This window comes from Cupressus sempervirens, chromosome 6 (genome assembly GCF_028749045.1).
Source record: "Cupressus sempervirens isolate cs-2001-9-10 chromosome 6, ASM2874904v1, whole genome shotgun sequence".
Taxonomy (NCBI): domain Eukaryota; kingdom Viridiplantae; phylum Streptophyta; class Pinopsida; order Cupressales; family Cupressaceae; genus Cupressus; species Cupressus sempervirens.
The window spans coordinates 445,304,872-445,328,859 of NC_143123.1; the positions used below are offsets into that span (position 1 = coordinate 445,304,872).

Sequence of the window (23,988 nt, forward strand, 5' to 3'; positions counted from 1 at the left end):
CAACCAAAAAAATTCAACATATTTGGGGGAAAAAACTAAAAAAAGCCTACTTGGACCCTAAGTAAGAATAATAAAATCTCCCTCTGCCTAGATCGAAAACAAAGACATTTCTTTTCATGCCTACGGATGCATGAAAGCCATAACAGATCGTAGCTGCAGTGGACACGTTGCCCTTGTTTGGGGACATTTATTACAATGTTATCGCTAGCCCCTTTTTTGCTTTTTTCTATTTGAAATTTTCATTTTTCACCCGAGAAATTGGTTTACGACCAATCGCAATTCAGAAATTAAATGTGTTAAATGAATTAAATAATATTATGCTTGAAACCTTAGTTAAAAACTATATATTATGCGATCAAAAAATTAATGCACGAAGAGGGGGGTGAAGTGGGAACATTAGTTCCTTGCCTTATAAGGCAGGGACTAATAATTATATTTAGTTTATTAAAAATAATTTTTTTATTTTACCTAAATTAAAAAAAAAATGTTATTTAATTAAATTAAGAATTAATTTTAATTTAATTAATACACATTAAATTATTATTTTAAAAAATACTAATAAACATAGATATACTCTTTTCAAGTTGCTATTATGTTTTTTTATTTTAAAAACTAGTTTCCTTGCAAGATAAATATTAAAATTTAAAATCAATCGACACATTTTAAACTTCCGGTCTACTTTTGAAGAAAAAAAAGTGGGATCGTTACGAAGCATGTTCAGAGAGAAATCGCAGATCACAATCATATTTTGCTGTTGACAGAGCGGCAGTCAACCTAAGTAACCCTCTATCAGAACAGAAATTGGGATTTAAACATTGAAATTCTTCATTTTTACTTAGTTTTAGTTTGAAATAGTAATGGGGCTTCTGAGCATTATCAGGAAGGTCAAGAAGAAGGAGAAGGAAATGAGAATTCTCATGGTGTAAGCCTCATTTTTTAATAATTGCCTCGTTATTTGCTCAATTCAGAGGATAGACTGATTTGGTACGAGTTTGCAGGGGCCTTGATAATGCAGGAAAAACTACCATTGTAATGCGGATCAACGGCGAAGACACCACTGGCATCAGCCCCACTTTGGGTTTCAACATCAAAACCATTGAATATAAGAGGTACCTTATAAAAATGAAACTCAATTAAACATGTCAGGATTTAGGGCCCATTCAATTATGCGTGCTGTTTTTCAGTAATATTCCTTTGTTCATAAAAAATGTAGAATAGTGTGTTAGATTGGTCAGCATATTTGGGTGGTCCAGCCTTCCGTTATTCTATATTCTGTGCCTATGGAGCCAACTATCGTTTCATATATGTCTATTGTTCACCTGGGTCAAGTCTGCAGGTCAGGTTAGTGGTGTTTTCCCGAAAGACTATCGAGCATAGTACGCTCTCTGGTTTTTGAACCTGGTTATTATGACAGCAGAATCACCGATATATTCAATTGTTTTAGCAAACTTTAAAACTTCTGAAGAAAACTGGATTGAATCCATGATATTGGTTAGTGGTGTGGATTAACATCACCAAAAGTTTAGCCCCTATTTCTTGGGTGCTGTTGATGTGAATTTTGTTCCACTACAATATATAGAATTAAACATTTAAAGTTTTGAGGTGAAATACCAAATATTCAATTCTCTCTTGATATAAGGTCACCTCTTATGCTAAAGGTAAGATCATGAAATGACTTCAAGGTTTTATAAACTATGGATACTTGCTCAGTGAAATAATGTGATTTGCTGGTAATCATTCGGAAAACTTATGCTATTCATTCAATGGACATAAGCTGTTTGCACTTCTAAATATTTAGCTTCACAATGTGCGATGAAAATATAATTTGATCTTAAACCTTTTCAGTTTAACTCAAACTCATACTTAACTTCTACTGATACGTCTACCTCTAACTATGAATTCCAGGAATTGTGAACGACTTCGAACTCCACTAGATGTAGCTTAATCAACCCACCTAGTGTAAGCTTCTAAGGAACACTCAAATGGTTTTCAAAACAATACCCCCTCTTCAATCCCATGAAATGGATGCAAACTAAAGATTGAATATCAATTGAAGTTAAGTGTTTTCCATCATTGGCTAACTACATAAGGCACTCCTACGGTCCTACCATCAGCAAGAGACCAGTGACCCATATTGTAATGAGCACCCCTGGATGTCCCAAAAACTAAACCAATTTGCTGAAAGGAATTTTGTCAAACAGTTTGCATGCAACCTCTTATTTCTCCGTTTAATGTTTTAAACCCCTTATAACTCCGGAAATCAAACGTTTATTTGTTTGTTGTGTTTTGTGCATGGAATTGGTATCATACAACATAAATAAGAAATAAATTACAATAATATGCAAAGTGGAAATGAACTGCTGCTAATAAAATGTTATTTTCAGAATTCATAAAACCAAACACATGGCAGATTTAACAACTCACTAATTACTTCAGCAGTATTGACATAATACTCCAGCCCATGCTTTCGAACTTGCTGCTACAATACTTTGTCCTTCAATCAGTGCACTACTTTCGTAATACCATTTCCTCAAAGCGGCGTAAGCGTCGGACAAGTAGTGAAGAAGATATGAGCAAAATACCAAATCTGCCTGTAGCCGGAAATGCAACTAAACTGCCTGATAATGAAGCCAATAAGAAAGAATTCCAAAGGCCAAACCCCAAGGGAATGACGTCTAGAATGTTACAAGAGAGGATAGACGTCCTCAAATGCCAAGAACGGAGCTGCAACTCACACACCAATTTCTTCTCATATTCAACCTGCCTAATGAAGCCACAAATGATTCCTTTTATTCTATTTCCAAGGGTCCGCTCAACTCATATGGGCAATGTGGGATAAAAGATGTGTAATATATAAAACATATATTAAAATACCCCTTATGTCTCCCTTGGGTACACATCACCATAAAATAAATATTAAAGTAACACTTTAATATTTTACAATTAAATTAGACGTTACTTTAATAAAACTTCAGGCATTAAAATGTATTAGCAATCAAACTCTGAATAATGCGAGTGATAGCTCATCGGAAAGCTCTCACCAAGGAGTATCGAATCCAATCACCAAAATTGACCTGCACTGTGTCCTGCCGACTTACTAAAAATAGTAAGTATGCCTGAAACTGAGTAAATCAACTTCGTTTTGGCCCAAATTGGAAATGACTAGGCCAAAACACTCCAGGATCCCATTAAACCCTTCGTTAGCCCTCGGGACCATGTAGAACAAGGTTAACGCACACACACTTGGTCAACTGCTAAAATGGGGACATTACAGTCCGCCCCCCTTGAAATTGCTTGTCCTTAAGCAATCTCAGTCCAGCCTGCTAAATAACCTGCTCACTCTCCCATGTAGAATCTTCCTCCGGCAGGTCTTTCCATCTGACCAAATACTCCTTCACTATCCTGTTTCTAAGCTTCCTCTCTCTGGTGTGCTGAATAGCCTCGGGTACTAACACAAGCTTCCCCTCCTCATCCAAAGGGGGTAAATCTGCAGAAGGCACTACACTCTGACCAATGGCTCTCTTAAGCCTAGACACATGAAACACATTGTGCACTCAATTGCCCTCTGGAAGCTCAAGCTCATAGGCGACTTTGCCCACTTTGCGAATCACCCTGTAGGGACCATAAAATCTAGGTTTCAACTTTTCAGCTCCGCTCTTCTTGAGCGATGACTGTCTATATGGTTGTAGCCTCAAGTAAACCATATCCCCTACCTCGAAGCTACGCTCTATTCGGTGCTGATCAACATACAATTTCTGTTGATTTTGGGCCTGTTGTATATTCTCTTTGAGCACTTTCATGATGTCCTGACTATCTTGCAATAAGTTTTTGGCTTTGGGCACTCTACTGTCCCCCAAAACTAAATCCATGAAGCTAGGTGCTTCATAACCATAGAGTGCCATGAAAGGAGTCATCTTGATGGACATATGATAAGTGGTGTTATAACAATACTCTCCCATATGCAACCATCTGATCCAAACCTTTTGTTGTGTAGTTACATAGTTCCTCAAATATCCTTCCGCCCATTTATTCACAATCTCTGTTTGCCCATCTGTTTGCGGATGATAACTAGTGCTAGGTGTAAGATCTGTACCACACAACCTAAACAACTCTTGCCAAAAAACACTCATAAACTTACTATCCCGGTCGCTGACAATGAATCTGGGCAACCCATGTAACCTGAATATCTCTTTAAAGAAAAGATCTGCCACCTGTGCTGCTGTGTAAGTGGACGGAATAGCAATGAAGTGAGCAAACTTCGTCAAGCGGTCCACCACCACATAGATGCAATCCCTTCCCTGCACTCGTGGTAAACCAGTGATGAAGTCCATCGAAATACTTTCCCATTTCCTATCAGGAATGGGCAAGGGCTGTAATAAACCTGCAGGAAATGTGTGCTCTCCCTTATTCTGTTGACAAACCACACACTCCCTGACATACCTCTGAACATCATCCTTGAGCCCTTTCCATGAAAACCGCTCTCGGATCTGCCTGTAGGTCTTGAAGACCCCCGGATGTCCAGCTGTGGGTGCATCATGAAATGCCTTCAGTATCGCCTCTCTCAAATGTGATGATGGAATCAAATAAAGCCTGTCCTGAACTCTGATCAATCCATCTATCACCTCATAGCGATCATCCTGTATGGTACCTGAAATCAATCCAGAAGCCCAAGCATCTCCGACATACTCTGCTATAATCTGATCTCTCCAATCTCCTGAAATCTCTGGCAGAGCACATAAGTGAGGTCTCCGAGATAAGGCATCAGCCACCACATTTTTCTTACCTTTGACAAACTCTATGTCAAAGTCATAACCTGCAATTTAGTCACCCATTTTTGTTGCCGGTCATTAAGATCACGCTGGCTCATGAAGTATTTAATACTGTTGTGATCAGTCTTGATCACAAAACGTCCACCTACCAAATATGATCGAAATTTGGCCAATGCATGCATTACGGCCAACATCTCCCGGTCATAGAGAGAATAACTTTTCTCAATTCCTCGGAGCTTCCCACTCTCGAATGCAATGGGATGCTTCTCCTGCATCAATACTGCTCCAATCCCATCACCTGATGCATCACAATGAAGCTCAAAAGACTTCGTGAAATCCGGTACAGCTAGAACTGGACATGAAGACATTACCTGCTTGAAATGCTCAAAACACCTCTGTGTTGCCCCTGTCCACACGAAGGCTCCTTTCCTGGTAAGATCTGCCAAGGGTGTAGCAATCTGTGAGAATCCCTTAACAAACCTCCTATAAAAACCACATAAACCAAAGAATCCCTTAAGCTGTGTAAGGTTTGTGGGAGTAGGCCACTCTACAATAGCTCTAATCTTTTCGGGATCAACCCGAACGCCATCTGCACTAATGATATGCCCAAGGTAAAGGAGCTCAGTCATGCCAAACTCACATTTAGATTCCTTGGCATACAATGACTCTCTCTCCAGAATAGATAAAACCTCCTCCAGATGATGTAAGTGCTCCTCCCAGGTCTTACTGAAGACCAAGATGTCATCAAAGAAGATCAAGACAAATCTCCTCAGCTGCTTCCTGAATACCTAGTTCATACAACTCTGAAATTGTAATGTCCCCATTTTAGCAGTTGACCAAGTGTGTGTGCGTTAGCCTTGTTCTACATGGTCCGGAGGGCTAACGAAGGGTTTAATGGGATCTTGGAGTGTTTTGGCCTAGTCATTTCCAGTTTGGGCCAAAACGAAGTTGATTTACTCAGTTTCAGGCATACTTACTATTTTTAGTAAGTCGGCAGGACACAGTGCAGGTCAATTTTGGTGATTGGATTCGATACTCCTCGGTAAGAGCTTTCTGATGAGCTATCACTCGCATTATTCGGAGTCCGATTGCTAGTACATTTTAATGCCTGAAGTTTTATTAAAGTAACGTCTAATTTAATTGTAAAATATTAAAGTGTTACTTTAATATTTATTTTATGGTGATGTGTACCCAAGGGAGACATAAGGGGTATTTTAATATATGTTTTATATTACACATCTTTATCCCACATTGCCCATATGAGTTGAGCGGACCCGTGGGAATAGAATAAAAGGAAGCATTTGTAGCTTCATTAGACAGGTTGAATATGAGAAGAAATTGGTGTGTGAGTTGCAGCTTTGTTCTTGGCATTTGAGGACGTCTATCCTCTCTTGTAACATTCTAGACGTCATTCCCTTGGGGTTTGGCCTTTAGAATTCTTTCTTATTGGCTTCATTATCAGGCAGTTTAGTTGCATTTCCGGCTACAGGCAGATTTGATATTTTGCTCATATCTTCTTCACTACTTGTCCGACGCTTATGCCGCTTGGAGGGAATGGTATTATGAAGGTAGTGGACTGATTGGAGGACAAAGTATTGTAGCAGCAAGTTCGTAAGCATGGGCTGGAGTATTATGACAATATTGCTGAAGTAATTAGTGAGTTGATAAATCTGCCATGTATTTGGTTTTATGAATTCTGAAAATAACATTTTATTAGCAGCAGTTCATTTCCACTTTGCATATTATTGTAGTTTCTTTCTTGTTTATGTTGTATGATACCAATTCCATGCACGAAACACAACAAACAAATAAACGTTTGATTTCCAGAGTTATAAGGGGTTTTAAGAAGTTGAATGCAAACTGTTTGACATAATTCCTTTCAGCAATTTGGTTTAGTTAGTTGGGACATCCAAGGGTGTCCATTACAGAAATGTAGCGGGTGCATTGGTTAGACCAAATGGCATAACCATGAACTCAAAGTGGCCATAGTGACATCGAAAGGCTGTTTTCTCAATGTCCTTTGCTCTCATCCTGATCTGATGGTATCCGGATCGCAAATCAATTTTGGTGAAGAAGCATGCCCCATGCAACTCATCAATCAGCTCATCAATCCTAGGAATGGGATACCTGTTTTTAATTGTTTTCTTATTCAGTGCCCTGTAATCGATGCACATGCGCATCGTCCCATCCTTCTTCTTTACCAATACTACTGCTGAAGCAAAGGGGCTCTTACTGGGCCTGATATGCCCCATCTCCAACAAATCCTTAATCGCCTTCTCTATCTCATCCTTGTGTTTCTTAGGATGACAATAGGGAGTAATCATAACTAGTTTGGCTCCCTCCTCGAGCTCAATAACATGTTCCATCCCTCTTTCAGTAGGAACCCCATGAGGAATATCACTAAATACTTTAGCGTGTCTATCAAGTATCTTCTGGACATCTGGTGGATGACTCTTTTCTTGTGGCTCTGGTGAAGTTGGCATAATGTAGCACTCTGCCGTCCACTCTATGTCGTCATGATGAAAAAGTCTCTGCATTCTCCTCAAGGACACTACTTTGCAACCTCCATCTGAAAGTCCTCTAAATACCACAGTTCTGCCCTCATGCTGGAATCTCATCTCCAATTTCGCTAGGTTGAGTGTGAACTCAACTAGTGAAGCCATCCATGTCATGCCGAGGATGACATCATAATCTCCCATGTCCACAACATAGAACTCATCCTCCAACTCGTAGCCATCTCCAAACCTGATGCGAAGATTAGATATCTTCCGAGTGCATAATAACTTATCACCGTTAGCCACCATGACTCTAAACCCATCATGCTCCTCTGTCTGTAACCCTCTCCTGGCTACCAACTGTGCATCTATGAAGTTATGTGTAGCCCCAGTGTCAATAAGAGATATCACTTTCTGCCCCTGGATAGTACCCCTGACCTTAAATGTGATTGCCTTTTGGGCCCCTGTCAAGCGTGCCAAGGATCTATCATCCTCAGGAATGTTGCTGTCCTCTATAGTGTTACCCTCATCTGAATCGGAGTGCTGATCCTCCCCTTCTGACTCTGACTCTTCTGCTGAAAAATACTCGATTTGATTTGCCTTAGCCTTGAGAGAACATTTATGAGATAAGTCCCAAGGCTCATTACAATGGAAGCACAGCTTCTTCTTTCGAAGTTCATTCAAAGTTTCATTGTCTAGTCCCTTTGATCCTTCTTTGGGTTTGTTATACTCTTTCTGAAACGGTTTTTTGTCTTTGTCCTTGCGGTAGGAAGAATCTGTTGGATGGTTTTTTCCTTTGTATACCGAAGGGGCTAAATCTCGTGCCTTTTTAGTTGCTTCAGCTAAGGTGAGTGGATCATGTCCCTTCACCCAACCTCGTAATGGATCAGCAAGACCATCACAAAATAACACCACCAATCTCCTAGGAGAGATATCAGTAACAAGTACAGACAAGCGCTGAAACTCGGCAATGTAAGCATCCACAAAACCTGACTGTTTTAACTGTGCTAGCTCTTTGAAATGTAACTCGGGATCCTTAGTGTCAAATCTCTCAATCAATGTTTCGGTGAATTCCTCATAGGATGTAATCTGATTATGCCCCAAAGTCACCATGCCATGATGCCACCATTCATGTGCAACGCCATCCAAGTGCATAGCCGCATCCTTGATAGCCTCCTCCTCAGGCATAGGATTTAGCTGCAAGTATGTATCTACCTTCTGCACCCAAGCTCGTGCAGTCATCTTCCCTGAAGCATCATAATAAGGTAAAGAAAGTTTTCCAACTTTCTTCCTCAGCTCAAAGTTTTGATTCCTCCCTCCTGCTTTAGGCATGTGTCTCATCCTCAAGTTCATATAATCTCTAAGAGAAATATTCGCCTGAAACTCCGGTCCACTAGCCTCCCAGTCCCTCCTGAACTAATCCTGTAACTCGATAATCTGCGGTTCGTTTACTGGTTGAACCAGATCTCTGGGTGGGAAAGTGGGTAGAAGAGGTCTCGAGCTTGCAGTTCGCGCTAGGCGTGCAACATGTCTAAAGTTATCAGCCTCATTCCCATTGTTGCCGTGTCCATTATTACCATTAATGTTATTCTCAGGACCATTGTTGTTGCCTTGGCCTCCATGGTTATTGTTTCCCTCGTTGTTATTGTTTCTGTTGTTGGCATCACTTGGATTAATATTGACACCCATCTGTCTAGCCATGAGCTGCAACATCATGTCCATTCGCCTATTCTGCTCTTGCTGCATACGCTACCCCTTCTCTAATGTATCCAATAACTGTCTGAACAGTATCTCCCCCTGATCTGGACCAGCATTTCCGCCTCCGCCTAATCCTGTATTCCTGTCATCTCGATCACCCATATTATTGTCCTGATCAAAGAATACCTCCTCTGTGTCTGTATGGTTGGATTCAATGTCCACCTGGACGGATGTACTAGACTGTTTGCTTTGCAAGTTTGAAATCCTATTTTGTCTTGCTCTGGTATCGCGGAAATTATAAGACCCCTGTCGCATGCTCAAACATAAATGCTTAGCCTGTGTTTTTTATTTATTTCTGATTTTAGTATTTTGACATTTCGTCAAACACTTTTTCCCTCTATCCGGCTGTTCCAAATTCCCTATAAGACCTCCACAGGATGGCAGGACTTATAGCTCTGATACCACTGAAATGAGCACCCTTGGATGTCCCAAAAACTAAACCAATTTGCTAAAAGGAATTTTGTCAAACAGTTTGCATGCAACCTCTTATTTCTCCGTTTAATGTTTTAAACCCCTTATAACTCCGTAAATCAAATGTTTATTTGTTTGATGTGTTTTGTGCATGGAATTGGTATCATACAACATAAACAAGAAAGAAACTACAATAATATGCAAAGTGGAAATGAATTGCTGCTAATAAAATGTTATTTTCAGAATTCGTAAAACCAAATACATGGCAGATTTAACAACTCACTAATTACTTCAGCAGTATTGACATAATACTACAGCCCATGCTTTCGAACTTGCTGCTACAATACTTTGTCCTTCAATCAGTCCACTACCTTCGTAATACCATTCCCTCAAAGCGGCGTAAGCGTCGGATAAGTAGTGAAGAAGATATGAGCAAAATACCAAATCTGCCTGTAGCCGGAAATGCAACTAAACTGCCTGATAATGAAGCCAATAACAAAGAATTCCAAAGCCCAAACCCCAAGGGAATGACATCTAGAATGTTACAAGAGAGGATAGACGTCCTCAAATGCCAAGAACGGAGTTGCAACTCACACACCAATTTCTTCTCATATTCAACCTGCCTAATGAAGCCACAAATGCTTCCTTTTATTCTATTTCCAAGGGTCCACTCAACTCATATGGGCAATGTGGGATAAAAGATGTGTAATATATAAAACATATATTAAAATACCCCTTATGTCTCCCTTGGGTACACATCACCATAAAATAAATATTAAAGTAACACTTTAATATTTTACAATTAAATTAGACGTTACTTTAATAAAACTTCAGGCATTAAAATGTATTAGCAATCGGACTCCGAATAATGCGAGTGATAGCTCATCGGAAAGCTCTGACTGAGGAGTATCGAATCCAATCACCAAAATTGACCTACACTGTGTCCTGCCGACTTACTAAAAATAGTAAGTATGGCTGAAACTAAGTAAATCAACTTCGTTTTAGTCCAAATTGGAAATGACTAGGCCAAAACACTCTAGGATCCCATTAAACCCTTCGTTAGCCCTCGGGACCATGTAGAACAAGGCTAACGCACACACACTTGGTCAACTGCTAAAATGGGGACATTACACATATTTGTTCGAGTCAAACAAGTAAACATTGAAAACAACTTTCATTCAACTAAACTACTTCAACATGAAATGAAATCTACTCTGATTAAAAGATTGAGGAAATCATGCAATACTTCAAAGCAATATTATTTAATTCACCATGAAGAACCAACAATTACATCAATAGCATTATAGCAACAATTTGGTCAAGTCCTTCCCTTAGCTATCCTAATTTAATCTCCTACTAGTTCTCTAGCTTCTAACTCTACCACTCTTCTAATTTTATAACCCCTTACAAATGAGAAAGCCTTGGCCTTTTACAGATGTCCAATTACAGTGATGGGCCAAGATCAATTGGAGATCAAGGGCCAAGATTTCTCCTTACAAACCCTAATTAGGGTTTCCAAATTTGCAACCTATTACATGAGGGTGCCAATTCATGGGCCGATAAGAAAATTGCATTATTTTTTCAAACCGATGAGAAAATAGGACAATTGGCATGATTTGATTTCTTGTGCTTGAATCTGGAATTTTCTGATTGGAGAAGATAGCTAGGTGGCACCTCACTATCCTTATCATGTAGATCTATTTAAGAACATGCGCTTTGAATCCTGCCTTGTGGAATGTGTCTATTAAAACTGCAAATATTTCTTGCATGGTTGTTAGAAAGTAACATTGATTAACTCTTCAACTCCTTGAGGATAAATGTGATGGTCTATGTTCTCAAATTGCTTCCCTCGAATCCCCTTCATCCTTCGAGATTTTCTCATGGCCTAACTTGAATTTGTATTTATGTTGTTGATCTGATCTGAACTTGATTGCATTTGTGAAATTGGTGATATCTTCATGTGATTCGATTTGCCTTCTTGAACCTCCCCTTGACTTCAAAATAAACTTGCATTTTTATGTTCTAGATAACTTTCAAACTTGAATTTTGAATTCTGAATTTGTAGATTTGATTGAACTTCTGGAAGCCTTCATATTGTTGGGATCGATTTGGATTTGTACTTGGATGATTACATCTTGCACTTGTAAACCTGTGTTGAACTTTGTCTTCAAATCCACTTAGATCTCGATCTAAATTGAACTCCCCTCTCACTTGGAGTTGTGGAGCTCGAGTTTGGAGTCTTTAAGCATCCCTTAGCACACCTTGCAAGACAAAAAGGGGAAGAAAGCATTAAGATCATGAAGTGATGATAAGCAACAGAATGAAGAAGAAAAACTCAGAATTTTCATGAAATAAAGTTCCTCTAGATTTTACCTTCCTCTAATTGCTATTATAAAATATCTCAAGTTGAGATCACACTTCCCTTTACTTGCAAATTCTCTTAATTCTAGTCTAATTGGTCCCCAATTACAGTCTGGGATGAAGTTTAATTAAAATCTGGATTTGAATGGGCCGTGGGCTGCAGTGACATACCCAGATCTGTTTTCTTGTTCCCCTCTTCGTTCTAATTAGAGGAAGACCAGCTGTGATAGCTCCAACTTGCTGCTAGGAAGAAGGGATGTTTCCCCGTCTCAGATTGCTACCTATTTGAGACCAAATCAGTGTTCTTTTTGATGGAATTTTGCTGCCAAAGCAAAGGAATTAATTTGGGTGATTCAAAGGTCTCAATGCAGAGGAAAGACTTTGTTTGCTTGATGTTATAATGAATTGAAATAACCTTGCTTATATAGGTGTCGGGGCTCTTGAAAGGGCACAGCCCCAAGAGGGCTGACCTTGGTGCTTTAGCCAATAAAAAACATTCTTAAAATTATCTCAGGCCCTGCAAGCTGGCTGGAATAGAGGCCGAAAAATTCAAATTTTAAATTCTAAACCATCCATCTCTTGGAGGAAAATTTTGGGTAGAATTTCTCTAATCATAGGAACTCCGCCCAGGATTCATTCAGCTTTCTTTCCATAATCTTAACTCCTTCAACCTTTGTTGCTTTCATTTCACGATCATTAATTACCCTATTTCCTCCATTTGGGCACTTGATCTTCAGCGAAACCTCTTTCATCGTAGGGGCAAAATTTTCTGTGAGAGATGAAAAATGATGGGTCCTTGGCTTGACCTCCTTGATATTACAACTCCAAAACTCACTCCTCCTAAAACATTTGACAACTTCCTTCTACATCTTTGCAACCTTTCAATCCGATTTTGTCCATCATTTAGAGGGAGTACATTTTCAGATTTGAGGACTCCATTGGTTAAATTCCTCTAATCAGAGGAATTCCGATCCCATCCAGCAGCTCAAAGTTGTTTCCAACCTCAACACTTAGCCACTTTAGTCCTTTCAATTTTGCTCTTTCAAACTCCAAATCGCATCAAAAGATGAAGACTGCTAGGCAGAGATTCCTCTACTCAGAGTAATTCTGACCAGAATTCCAGCATGCATCAAAACATTCTTTCTAACTACAAAACTTTCCTAAGTTACCCACCTTCAGCACCTTGATTTTTGCTTCACACATAGGACTTTTAATCACTATCGAAATTGAGGCAGTCATTCTAGGTGGAAATTCCTGAGTTAGAGGAATTTCCTTGGTGAAAATCCTCTAATCAGAGGACTTCCGCCAGAACTCTTGGCACTCAAAACCTTTCCAAACTTTCAAATCACCCAAACTTCACCCATATATTTCAAATTTGACCCTTTTCCAAACCCAAGGACTGAGATATTACCAGGTTTTTCAGTCTTTGTAAAGGCGGAGATTCCTACAATAGAGGAATTTCCATGGTGGAATTCCTCTAATCAGAGGAATTCTGACTGGAATTCCAAATGTACACAATCATACACCCTTTTCTCTTAGACTTGGTCATTTTCTCTCACAAGTTTCGCCTATTGCTTTGGCTGGAAACAAGGCCATGGATTGGGCCCAAGTGAATCTTCTTTTGTGCTCAAGATGAAGTCAAATTGCCCTCGGGCTGCCCTTCTCTTAATCTGATCGACCATCTCCTTCTAGATGACTTCAAGACTTCCTCACACAAATTCCAAGACTCGTCTGATTTCCAACCCTATCTCCTTGACTCCATCTTACCTCCAACTATGGTCTAGACATTTGAAATTGCTGCTACCTAAGACCTTAGAGACTACTTGAAAGAATCTACTCTTGAAGCTTGAAACGAAAAAAAGGGGTCCCCATTTGCAAATGGGGCGATGGTGTGAAATCTTTACAACATCTAGTACCCATCCAAAAGCAATGTTCCTAAGCATTTCTAGGATAAAAAACTTGTTTGGAACAAAGAGCCTTAGAACAACATTTTCACCTATCAAACAACTAGGAAATGCTCTCAATATGGAAGACACCACAGATTGAGCTAAGAGTCTTCACCCTTAATTATCCACATGTGTGCAAGTATACTCATTCGTTGCTCGAAAAGAACCTAGAAAGACTCTTAGATCCATTGGACTTAGCTATTTTAATTTCCTTACTCCAAAAGCATTTTGGGTAGAGCCCCACTGATGTCCTTAGCCCCAATGAGGTTATTGCTTTGGTCAACCATGAACGTTGCTCTACCTTTAGTGATTTTTATTTAGTAGCACCAGTAGAGGTATTGCCACACCTAGAGCTAAATTGCTTCTTTTTTTCATTTTTTCACTTTCCTTTTCTCATTGTCTTTCTTTTGCACTTTTCTTTCTTTTTCACTTTTATTTTGGTTTACAAGTAGTGAAGCTAGTAGATGGTTTGGAAAACCACATTGATGCTAAAGTAGGTGTATAATTTTTACTAAGCCCAGCTTTGCTTTGAAAACTCCCAAAGAACTCAGAGCAATTAAGTGCAAGTAAAATGTTGTAATCAAAAGACTTAAATACTCAAAACACAAGCATGATCCAATCCACTTTTAGGACAAATCCTTTTCGCAAGATAAGGTTTTTAGGAATCCAATCTCCAATTCGAGGAACCTTATAAAGGGATATCTTGGAAATTTACAAAACAAATCCACTGGGAGAGACACTAAAGCCTGTTGTCTGACACCTTGCCATTTTAACAATTTTGGATCCCTCTAACTAAACTATGTCAAACACCTAAGCTAAAGCAAACTGAACAACTAACAACTACTTGGATCAAATGACCCAAGGCAAACTGACAATTGACTTGCTAAAACAAACTAGACTACCTAATTGAGTGGGCCACTAAAAAGATCTCAAGTCTGTTGACTCAAGGCAAATTAATCCAAGCTCAACAAAGCAACTATTCTAACCAATGGAAATGAAGCCTACTCTGACCCTTTTGAATCAAGTGGTTCAAGACAAACCTACTCTATGTACAAGAATCCCAAAGGGATGACACCGACTAAACTGATATATACTTTAATGTCTTGAAGGCAATCTCAACCCAAAGGTGATCTCTGTCTGAAGGTAATCTTAGTTTGAAGCGATCTTGGCTTGAAGGCTACCTTGGTTCGAAGGTAATCTTGGTCCAAAGGTGATCTCGGCCTGGAGGTTATCTCTCCTCGAAGGTAATCTTGGTTCGAAGACACTCTTGGCTCGAAGGTGATCTTTGTTCGAATGTAATCTTAGTTCGAAGGCAATCTTGGCCCGAAGGCTATCTTAGTTTGAAGGTAATCTCGACCCGAAGGATATCTCAGTCCGAAGGCAATCTCAATCTTGGTTCGAAGGTTATCTCGACGCCTAAGGCTATCTTGGTCCGAAGGTAATCTTGGCCTAAAGGCAATCTCGATCCGAAGGCAAATCTTGGTCCGAAGGGGATCTTGGTCTAAAGGTTATCTCAGTTTGAAGGCAAATCTTGGTTTGAAGGGGATCTTGATCCGAAGGGGACCTCAGGTGACTATCATCTGTACGGTGATGTTGGGTTGGCCGTACAAGTGGTGTGAATAGGCTGTACAGTGGTTCTATGAAAGCCATACTGTGGGAGTGAGGGGGGGTTGTGTGTCGTATAGTGTTGGAGATGGATGAAAAGTATTGTGCCAAGGGAAAATATGGATTCAAATGGACTAGTTGAAGCCAAAAATGGGAGTTAGTGTGAGACCCACGATGCCTGATAGATACGATTCAATTCAACGCCAAACACCTTCATGAAACTTGCCAAAATAGTGATTTGTAAACCAAGGAGAGAGATGTATGCGATTTGTCACCAAAACATAGAAATATATTCTCAACAAAGATGGCACTCTAGATGTGCCAGGTCCAAAGCAAAGTAGTACATAGAATCAGAATAGGGTGAGGGTTGAATCCCACCGAAACCAAACTAGCCAAGTAGGGAAGATCTGCCATTTTCGAATTGGCAAAGAATACTGAAATCTAACAAGAATTCATAGTACAATAAAATAATCCAAATCACATGCCTACAACAACCTACAAGCTGGCCTTGAAAAGGGCTTTGGTGAAGCTTCCCCAAGGATTACAAATAGAACCTAAGTTGACAAACTTTACTTATTATTTTATTATTTGAGCCCTCTATTAATTAAATCAATTAGTTAAATAAGTCCTTGTGATATTGTTTAATTTTTACGACCATTTAATTAATTAACCTAATTCAAATATTCTATTAAAAATTGGGGACATGACAAATCCTCACCACCCAAAGATTGCTTGTTCTCAAGCAATCCATCATCGAATGGTTTGCCCACTGCAGCTCCAGGATCCCAAACCAAGCGCAAACATTGATAGCTGTATCTACTGAAGTATTCATGCCACATCATGATCACGTATACTCACTTGGATGTAGACGAGAAAAGTAAATATCCATCAAGCTTTCGATGTGCCACTAATATAAACATGGCCATGCCCATAGTCATTAAGATCTCATTGAGACATCTCGATTATCATATCCAAAGCCTTCATATCATCATGCTCATAAATTTCTTTAGGGATCTTATAGCTCAAGTACAACTTGTAGTTTCCATGAGGATGCCCCTCACATGAAGAGGTGGCAATCATGTATGCCTCTAGCCTAGCCAAAGTGTAAACTCCATATTGAACCAATTGTAAAAATTGCTTCTGCAAACAATCCTCGATTGAGTCCACATCACTTGGAAGCTGAACAACTATCGGTAAAGCATGCTTATTCAGAGGGTTGTTGGTAGAACCCATATTTTGATTAGGTTGACCGTCGGGTGTTAGTTTGACAATATTTGTGCAAGTATCTTCCTCCAAAATACTTTCCTTCATCTTGGACTCGAGCACCAAATAGATTCTGTCTTTGTGGTAAATGATGTTGCCAATCACCATGTATATGTCATCCTGCACTTGACCATCCAACAGTTGGCATGCAAAAGTATTCTTGGAGTATTTGACCAACAGATGTGCCTTCCAATCGGCTGGAAACCATTTGGCATTGTTGGGTGCTATAGTGGGATCCAAGTCCAAATTCTCAATTCTCCTAACAGGTTGGTAGAATCACCAACTCTGATACCACTGTAATGTCTTGAAGACGATCTTGACCCGAAGGTGATCTCGGTCGGAAGGATATCCTGGTTCGAAGGTAATCTCGATTCGAAGGCAATCTCGGCCCAAAAGCTATCCCGGTCGGAAGGCTATCCTGATCCAAATCTTGGTCCGTAGGGGACCTTAGGTGATTATCGGCCATACAATGATGTTGGGTCAACCATATAAGGGGTGTGAATAAGTTGTATGGTGGATTTGTGAAAGCCACACAATGAGAGTGAGGGAGGGGTTGTGTGTTGTACAGTGCTGGAGATAGATGGAAAGTATTGTGCCGAGGAAAACTATGGATGCAAATGGACTTGTTGAAGCCAGAAATGGGAGTCAGTGTGAGGCCCAACGATACCAGATAGATTTGATTCAACTCAATGCCAAACACTTACAGGAAACTTGCTAGATAGTGATTTGTAAACCAAGGAGAGAGATGTATGCAATTTTTCACCAAAACATAGAAATATATTCTCAACAAAGATGGTGCTCTAGATGTGCTAGGTCCAAAGCAAAGTAATACAGAGAATCGGAATAGGGTGAGCATTGAATGCCGCCAAAACTGTACTGGCCAAGTAGGGAAGATCTTCCACTTCCGAAATGGCGAACAATATTGAACTCCAATAGGAATTCGCAGTACAATAAAAAAATCCAAATCACATGCCTACAACAACCTACAAGTTGGCCTTATAAAGGGCTTCGATGAAGCTTCCCCAAGGATTACAAATAGAACCTTGGCTGACAAAGTTCAATTATTATTTTATTATTTGGGCCCTTTTATTAATTAAATCAATTAATTAAATAAGTCCTTGTCATATTATTTAATTTTTAGGACCATTTAATTAATTAACCTAACAAAAATATTTTATTAAAAAATGGGGACATTACATATAAAGTTGATCTAACATGGTTTCTTAGGATGTTCAAGAGTAACAAGACTTGGGTGACAGTTCTCAGTTTTGCAAATTTATCCTTGTACTACAAAAGATATTTTATCACCTCACATTCAAATTCAGGAAATATATCATGCAAAATCAATAATTGAGGCAATTCATGAGTTTTATGACTAATTCACAAACAATTTGTCCTCCTAGATATCCATAATCAAAATAATAACTTCCAAACTTTTCAACATTAGAAGCAAGAAAATATACAACCCAGTGTCTTGAAAGTTGTTGTTTAGATTGTTCTTGATCATCCACAACTTTAGGAGGCCGCAGTTGGTGGCAGATTCTCCCTCTGACATCAAACATCGAATTCATGAGAGATCAAGGCAGGATTAGTGTTGGAGTCAAGCCTTGAGAATATTGCTTTTGGAGGCTCATCCTTGTATAGCATTGACCATGCATCCTTGTGGTCTCCTCGAGTGCATCTTTAAAATTAAAATTTTTCTCTAGGTTGTTCAAACGCAATATTAAAGTTGCAGCACCAACCCAAACCCCCCTTTGTTCTCTTCTTCCATGGAGTTGCATGTAGAATTTTCTTTAGGAACATCTTGCAATTCTTCAAGTAGGATTTCATCGACCATAGCATTGTCACAATTTATAGGAAGATCATCCAAATTGTTTATATGTTTGTCAAATTCAAGCTCAAGAGGTAGAGTCTCTAGAGGTTGGAGTTGATGGTGAATCATGCTACTTGCAGTAGCTTGCTTATCTTGAAACACCTTCGGCAAAGAAACAACTCCCTTCATGTTATCCATTAGCACCCCCCCAAAAGAACATGTTGGTGATGATGTTCTTTAGTGCCTTGTCAAACTGTTCCTCATATTTAGATTTACATATAATATATATTGAAGTGCTGCCTCTAATTTATTAACTTGGCTACCTTCTTCTCTAAGGGTGTCTGAAACTTCCTTCAACTCATTCTCAAGAAGAGCCTTTTGTGTTGTGAGTGAAAGTTCTGCAAGGATTTCCTTTTCTTCAAACTTGTGATAATCTCTTTCATGTTTTTAAAGATGTTGATCCTTTGCTTCTATGCTTCCCCTTCCTTGGATGAAATCTATTGCTTCCTTGATTTTCCTATCAACTTCCTCTCCTTGTGATGTATGTGTGAATGTTGATTATAATGTCCCCTTTCTAAGACATTAGGAACATGCAACCCAACTACAAAATATTAAAGTGGCTTGTTAGGAAGTTGAATGCAAATCATTTAAAAAGTGTCATTTTAATGTTATAAAGGTAAAAAGGCGCAAAAGAGGAAGAAGTCAAAAGACAAAACAGGGGAAACTGAAGGGTCACAACTTGAGCGTTAAAAAGAAGGAAGCTAGTTCATTTCAGATTATGGTTGGTTATTGGGGTAGAATTTTGTGCTCTACACAATGGTGCAGCTGGCTTTTGAACTTTGTGCTTGAAATTCTCTAAAATTTGCCAATCCTATTTTTTGCAACTTCCAAGGTCTTGTTTAGGCTCATACATACTCCTTTTTTATGTGCAATTTTTTTGAAAGTGTATAATTATTATTTTTATTTTATAGTGATTGTTTGGCTTAGTTTTTGCAATTGTACTGCACAGACCTGAGTTTGGTATTTCACATAGTGATCTAAGTCTATTGTAGCCTAATTATGGGGTGTAATCATTTGTTGATCTCAATTTGTAGTGTGAGAAGTACACCATTGCTCTAGTCATGGGCTTTTTAATCACTTTGGAGAAAGAGAACTATAAGCAATGGAGTGATCCCATTCGTACTCATCTTAATGAGTATAATCTATTGCCCTTTGTATAATGAAGTTCCTTGTCTCGATAATGATTGGGATTAGGGTATTTGAAGAGGTTTTCAGGCCACAGTTTTTGATGTGTTTTTTAGCATGTTGATGATAACTTTATGGAGTCACTTGTTGACTTTTGTGATCCTAATGCTTGTCGGACATACATTCGGGATGTATATGAAGATCATGGTCTTCACCATCTCTCTGTCTTCCTCTTTCCAACTCCAATGTGCCTCTTCATTCTTTAGAGAAGATAACCCATGGTTGTAATCCTTTGGAGGAGATTGTAGATACTTAAGCGGTTTCCGATTCTTTAGTTGAGATCACACACATCCTTTTTTTGATGATTCTAGGGAGTCAGATTGGGATTCCTGTTTTCCAAATATTGTTTCATTATTTGTGGAGTCTCACATTTCAGATTTGAGACACATTTGAGGGGATTTGTCTTCTCTTTGATAACAACTTCATCACAGTAGGAGATACTTCTTCACCTTCTTTGGAGATTAACATTCATCTGTCTTTTCCTTCACTTAATATATCACATTTCTTGGTTCAGGTTGATCATGGTTATGCGATGAAGTTTTCAAGCTTGGAGATTCCCATTCAATTTTTAAAGGCATTCATATTTGATGATAGTTGCAGCAACAATGTTGTCACTTCATCTTTGTCTTTGGAGCTTGTTCGCCATCAATTTCTATTGGTTTCTTGTTTGCCTCCTTGTATTGTGATTGGGCATGTTCCTGATTGGTTCATGGCATCTTCATCATCCAAGGACATAGTGACACGAGAAGATTTCAGAGACAACATCATCAACTGCATATGGATCACACTTCATTAGTTTGTATCCAGAATGAGAAGTGTTCCTGCATTTGTACTTGGTCTATCTTCTTCCCAAGGGGAGAAATGTTGTTTGTAGGCATTGGATTATGTTTCATCTTCAAGAACTCACCATTTTTGTAGACATTATTCATTATGGGGAGTGTTGATGTGAGTTTTACTCAACTACAATATGCAGAATCAAATACTCAATTTTTTGAGACGAAACAGGAAACACTCAATCCTCTCTTGATATAAGGTCATCTCTCATGCTAATGCGATGTAAGATATGAAATGACTTCAAGGTTCTATTGGTTGTGGTTACTCACTCAATGAAATAATGTAATTTTCTGGTAATCACTTAGGAGATTTACACTTGCTCAATCAATGGGTATCAGCTGCTTGCACTTCTAAAGATTTAGCTTCACAATGTGTAATGAAAATATGGTTTCATTTTCCAACTTTTCTACTTCAACTTAAACTTAGACATAACTGAACTACAACTACTTCTACTTCTAACTATGAATGCAAGGAATTATGGATGGACTTGGACTTTACTAGATGTAGCTTAATCAAAGACTCCATCCCTCTAGTGCAAGCTTTTAAGGATATACTCAAATGGCTTTCAAATTAATATCTACCCTATTCAATCCCATCAATTGACCCTAATTGAAGATTGGATATCAATTAAAGGTAAGTATTTTCACCAACTCACCACACGAGGCACTCCTACCATCAACAAGAGGCTAGTGGCCTAGTTTATATTCGAGCCAAGCAAGTAAACATCTACATTTTTTTCATTTAACTAAACTACTTCTAAACAACATGAAATATAATCCTAAGCAAAGTGAGTAAATATGGATCACCATGCAATGATGCAAATTAATTACAACAATTCGCCATGCAAGACACAACAATGAAAAGCAGAGCAATTTGGTATTATATTAGCAATAATTCTCCAACAATTCTTGTTTTACGAATGAGAGGGATGGGATTTATATTAGTGCTATCCCGAGTTTTTGGGATGAGGGCGGAGGGAGAAGTTTCTAGGACAACATTTTTTTTGCCAAAATTGGGGACGACGAGGGGAGAACTATATAAAATATAGGGAAATATTAAAATATGTAGGGAAATTTGCAAATATACATGACATTCACATGAGAATATGGACAAAGCACACCATTTAAACATTATAGAACCTTAACATACAAGTTTACAACATTTCATTGTTTTGAAACACAATATGCATTCAAAATTTGGAAATCGGAATTCAATGTTCATTGTCAGTATCATATATGCACATGATAACAAAAATTATGTAATAAAGTTTAACATACAAAACCAAAATGCCCAAAGGCTAAGTGCTTCCGTATAGTTTCATGTTCAATATAAAATCAAATTACATAAAAACAAAGCAAACTGCTACTCCTATTCTGATTCAGCCAATTTTGTATCAGAATTAGTGTCATTTGACAACAGTGAGGGACAAAAGAATAGTTATGTCTGAAGCAACAAGTATTGAACCGACAAATTTGAAAAGAATCTATTTTGGCTCATGAGTGCATGCGATGACCAACATCTTGGTCTCCTAATGTTTATGCGATTGCAAAGCCAGGTTTATTCTCGTATAAAAAGATTAATGCTGTGACTGTCATTTGTTTTTGCTTGTTTAAATTGATTACCATTTGTAATTCTTGTCTCATCTCCAAATATACTATTGCTGAATTCATTTCTGCATTTTTATTTTAACCTCCTTGTATTTATTTTAACCTTGTTGTTGGTATCAATGTAAGAGTAGAAGTAAAAAAACTTGAAAATTTTATGCATGTAAAAACAATGGAGAAGATGCAACTATAAGCCATGTTTTAGGATTTTTAGGGCATGTAAGAGTGGGGCCCACAACGACTCCCCCTAAGGCAAAATGAATTGGCATTATTTTATTTATCTTTTATTTTTTGTGTGTAAAACGTTGGGGATAGATGGCCGTTCCCGAGATGGCTACGACATCCTCGACCATTCTTGGTACTTCTAGCCATCCCTCTTTTTTGGGTGATGTCCCTATGTTTCTAAGACGTCCCCACCGAATTTTCAAAAATTGGGGACGTGGGGGGGATGTTCCCTAGCTGTCCCCAGTGCATGAAATGTCCTCATAATTGGAATGGGGGGAAATTAGGTTGGGGACGTGCTTCAGGTAACCCTGGTTTATATAGGAGCCCCTTAAGTTACCGATTTGTCAAGGATAGGTTTGGGTGCGGAAGCGGATCCAAACAGATCCTGGATGCGTTTGGAAGCCCTGCGGAAGCTGGCCAGAAGCCATCCGCGGGCTTCCAAACGCATCCGGGAACCTGCGGCTGGCTTCCAACTAGCTATCGCAGGGCTTTTAGACGCATCCGGGAGCATCTGCGGGCCCAACAGCCAAAAGGCCCAAAAAAAACATTAAAAAACAAAACAAACACTTAAGTTGCCCATTCAACACATGTTTTAATTGCATTTTTTAGATTTTTTTTAAATATGAAACCCTGAAACGACCCTAAAGGTGAATATTGAAGCATTCACGACTCATTTTGGAACTTTGTTTGCACCTACAACCACTTCTCCTTTGGTCTCTAGTTTGAATTGTCATTGTGAAGCCAAGTTCAACATTTTCGAAGAGGATCGATCAAAGAGTGAGAGATAGCTTTCTCAAAGGAGTATAAATCATTCAGAGTAAGTGATCAATCCCATTCTTAAGTATTTTGATGAATTTTTTCAAGGTTTTTTTCAATTTTTTTTTTGAAAGATATGTAGAAGCAAGTTTGGGTATCTCTTTTAGTAGTTTTTTCTCACTTCTTTCCACTTGTGTGCATGATGTTCATAGTTGTTAGGACCTAATTAAAATTTATTTATTTTCTTAGATAATAGGTTGCAAAAAAATAGGCAAGAATGGATACTAGTGGTAGTGCTAGTCAAAGTTCAGTGGGGAGGCCAAAGAGGGGAAGGGACTGATAATTTCAAAACTGATATAGGTTCCCTTTGTGGAGACATACAACACGGATATCATAGGTTGCAAGAGGTGGCTCATACTATTGGAAGTGCAATTATTGTCAAAGTAACAAAGGAAAACCTTTCAATAGCTCATATTCCCGAGTGAAGCTTCATTTTATGGGCCTTGCTGGCAAAGGATTTGGAATGTGCAAATGCAAATATGGTACTGGGCTGACTAGTGCAAAAATACTTTCATTTGTAAGAGAACAAGAAGCTGCTGATGCATTGATTGATAGATAAAAAAAAAGCTACTATCAAGGTCCATCCTCAAAGAGCAAGATGCATGCACCCACTGAACCAATTGCATCCTCCCAACATCCATTCTTGCAAGTACTTGTGCCAGGAGAGGATGAGGAAGAAGTGGGAATTTCAACCCGCAAAAGAGGCCCATTGCACATTGCATTTAAAATGAAGGCAAGAGAGGCCACAAAAGAGGCCACAAAGCTCTTACAAGACTCTTCCCACTGGAAGAAATGCATGAAAAAGTGAGGGAAGAATTTGGGCTGTTTGGTTTGGGGTAAAAG

General features: G+C 38.8%; 1 protein-coding gene across 2 annotated transcripts in view; it reads left to right on the top strand.

Annotated features, from left to right (window-relative positions):
• Nucleotides 1-657: 657 nt before the first annotated feature.
• The window catches only part of TTN5 (ADP-ribosylation factor family protein), a 135,885-nt gene continuing 112,554 nt past the window's right edge, over nt 658-23,988 (top strand). The window contains exons 1-3 of one of the 2 annotated variants that reach the window (XM_089788513.1): nt 673-778; nt 881-922; nt 999-1,109. In XM_089788513.1, coding sequence (XP_089644639.1) covers nt 906-922; nt 999-1,109 — 128 coding nt within the window. In that variant the 5' untranslated portion in view covers nt 673-778; nt 881-905. Of the gene's footprint in view, nt 923-998; nt 1,110-23,988 lie in introns of both variants that reach the window. The other variant, XM_089788512.1, reaches the window with a different exon arrangement.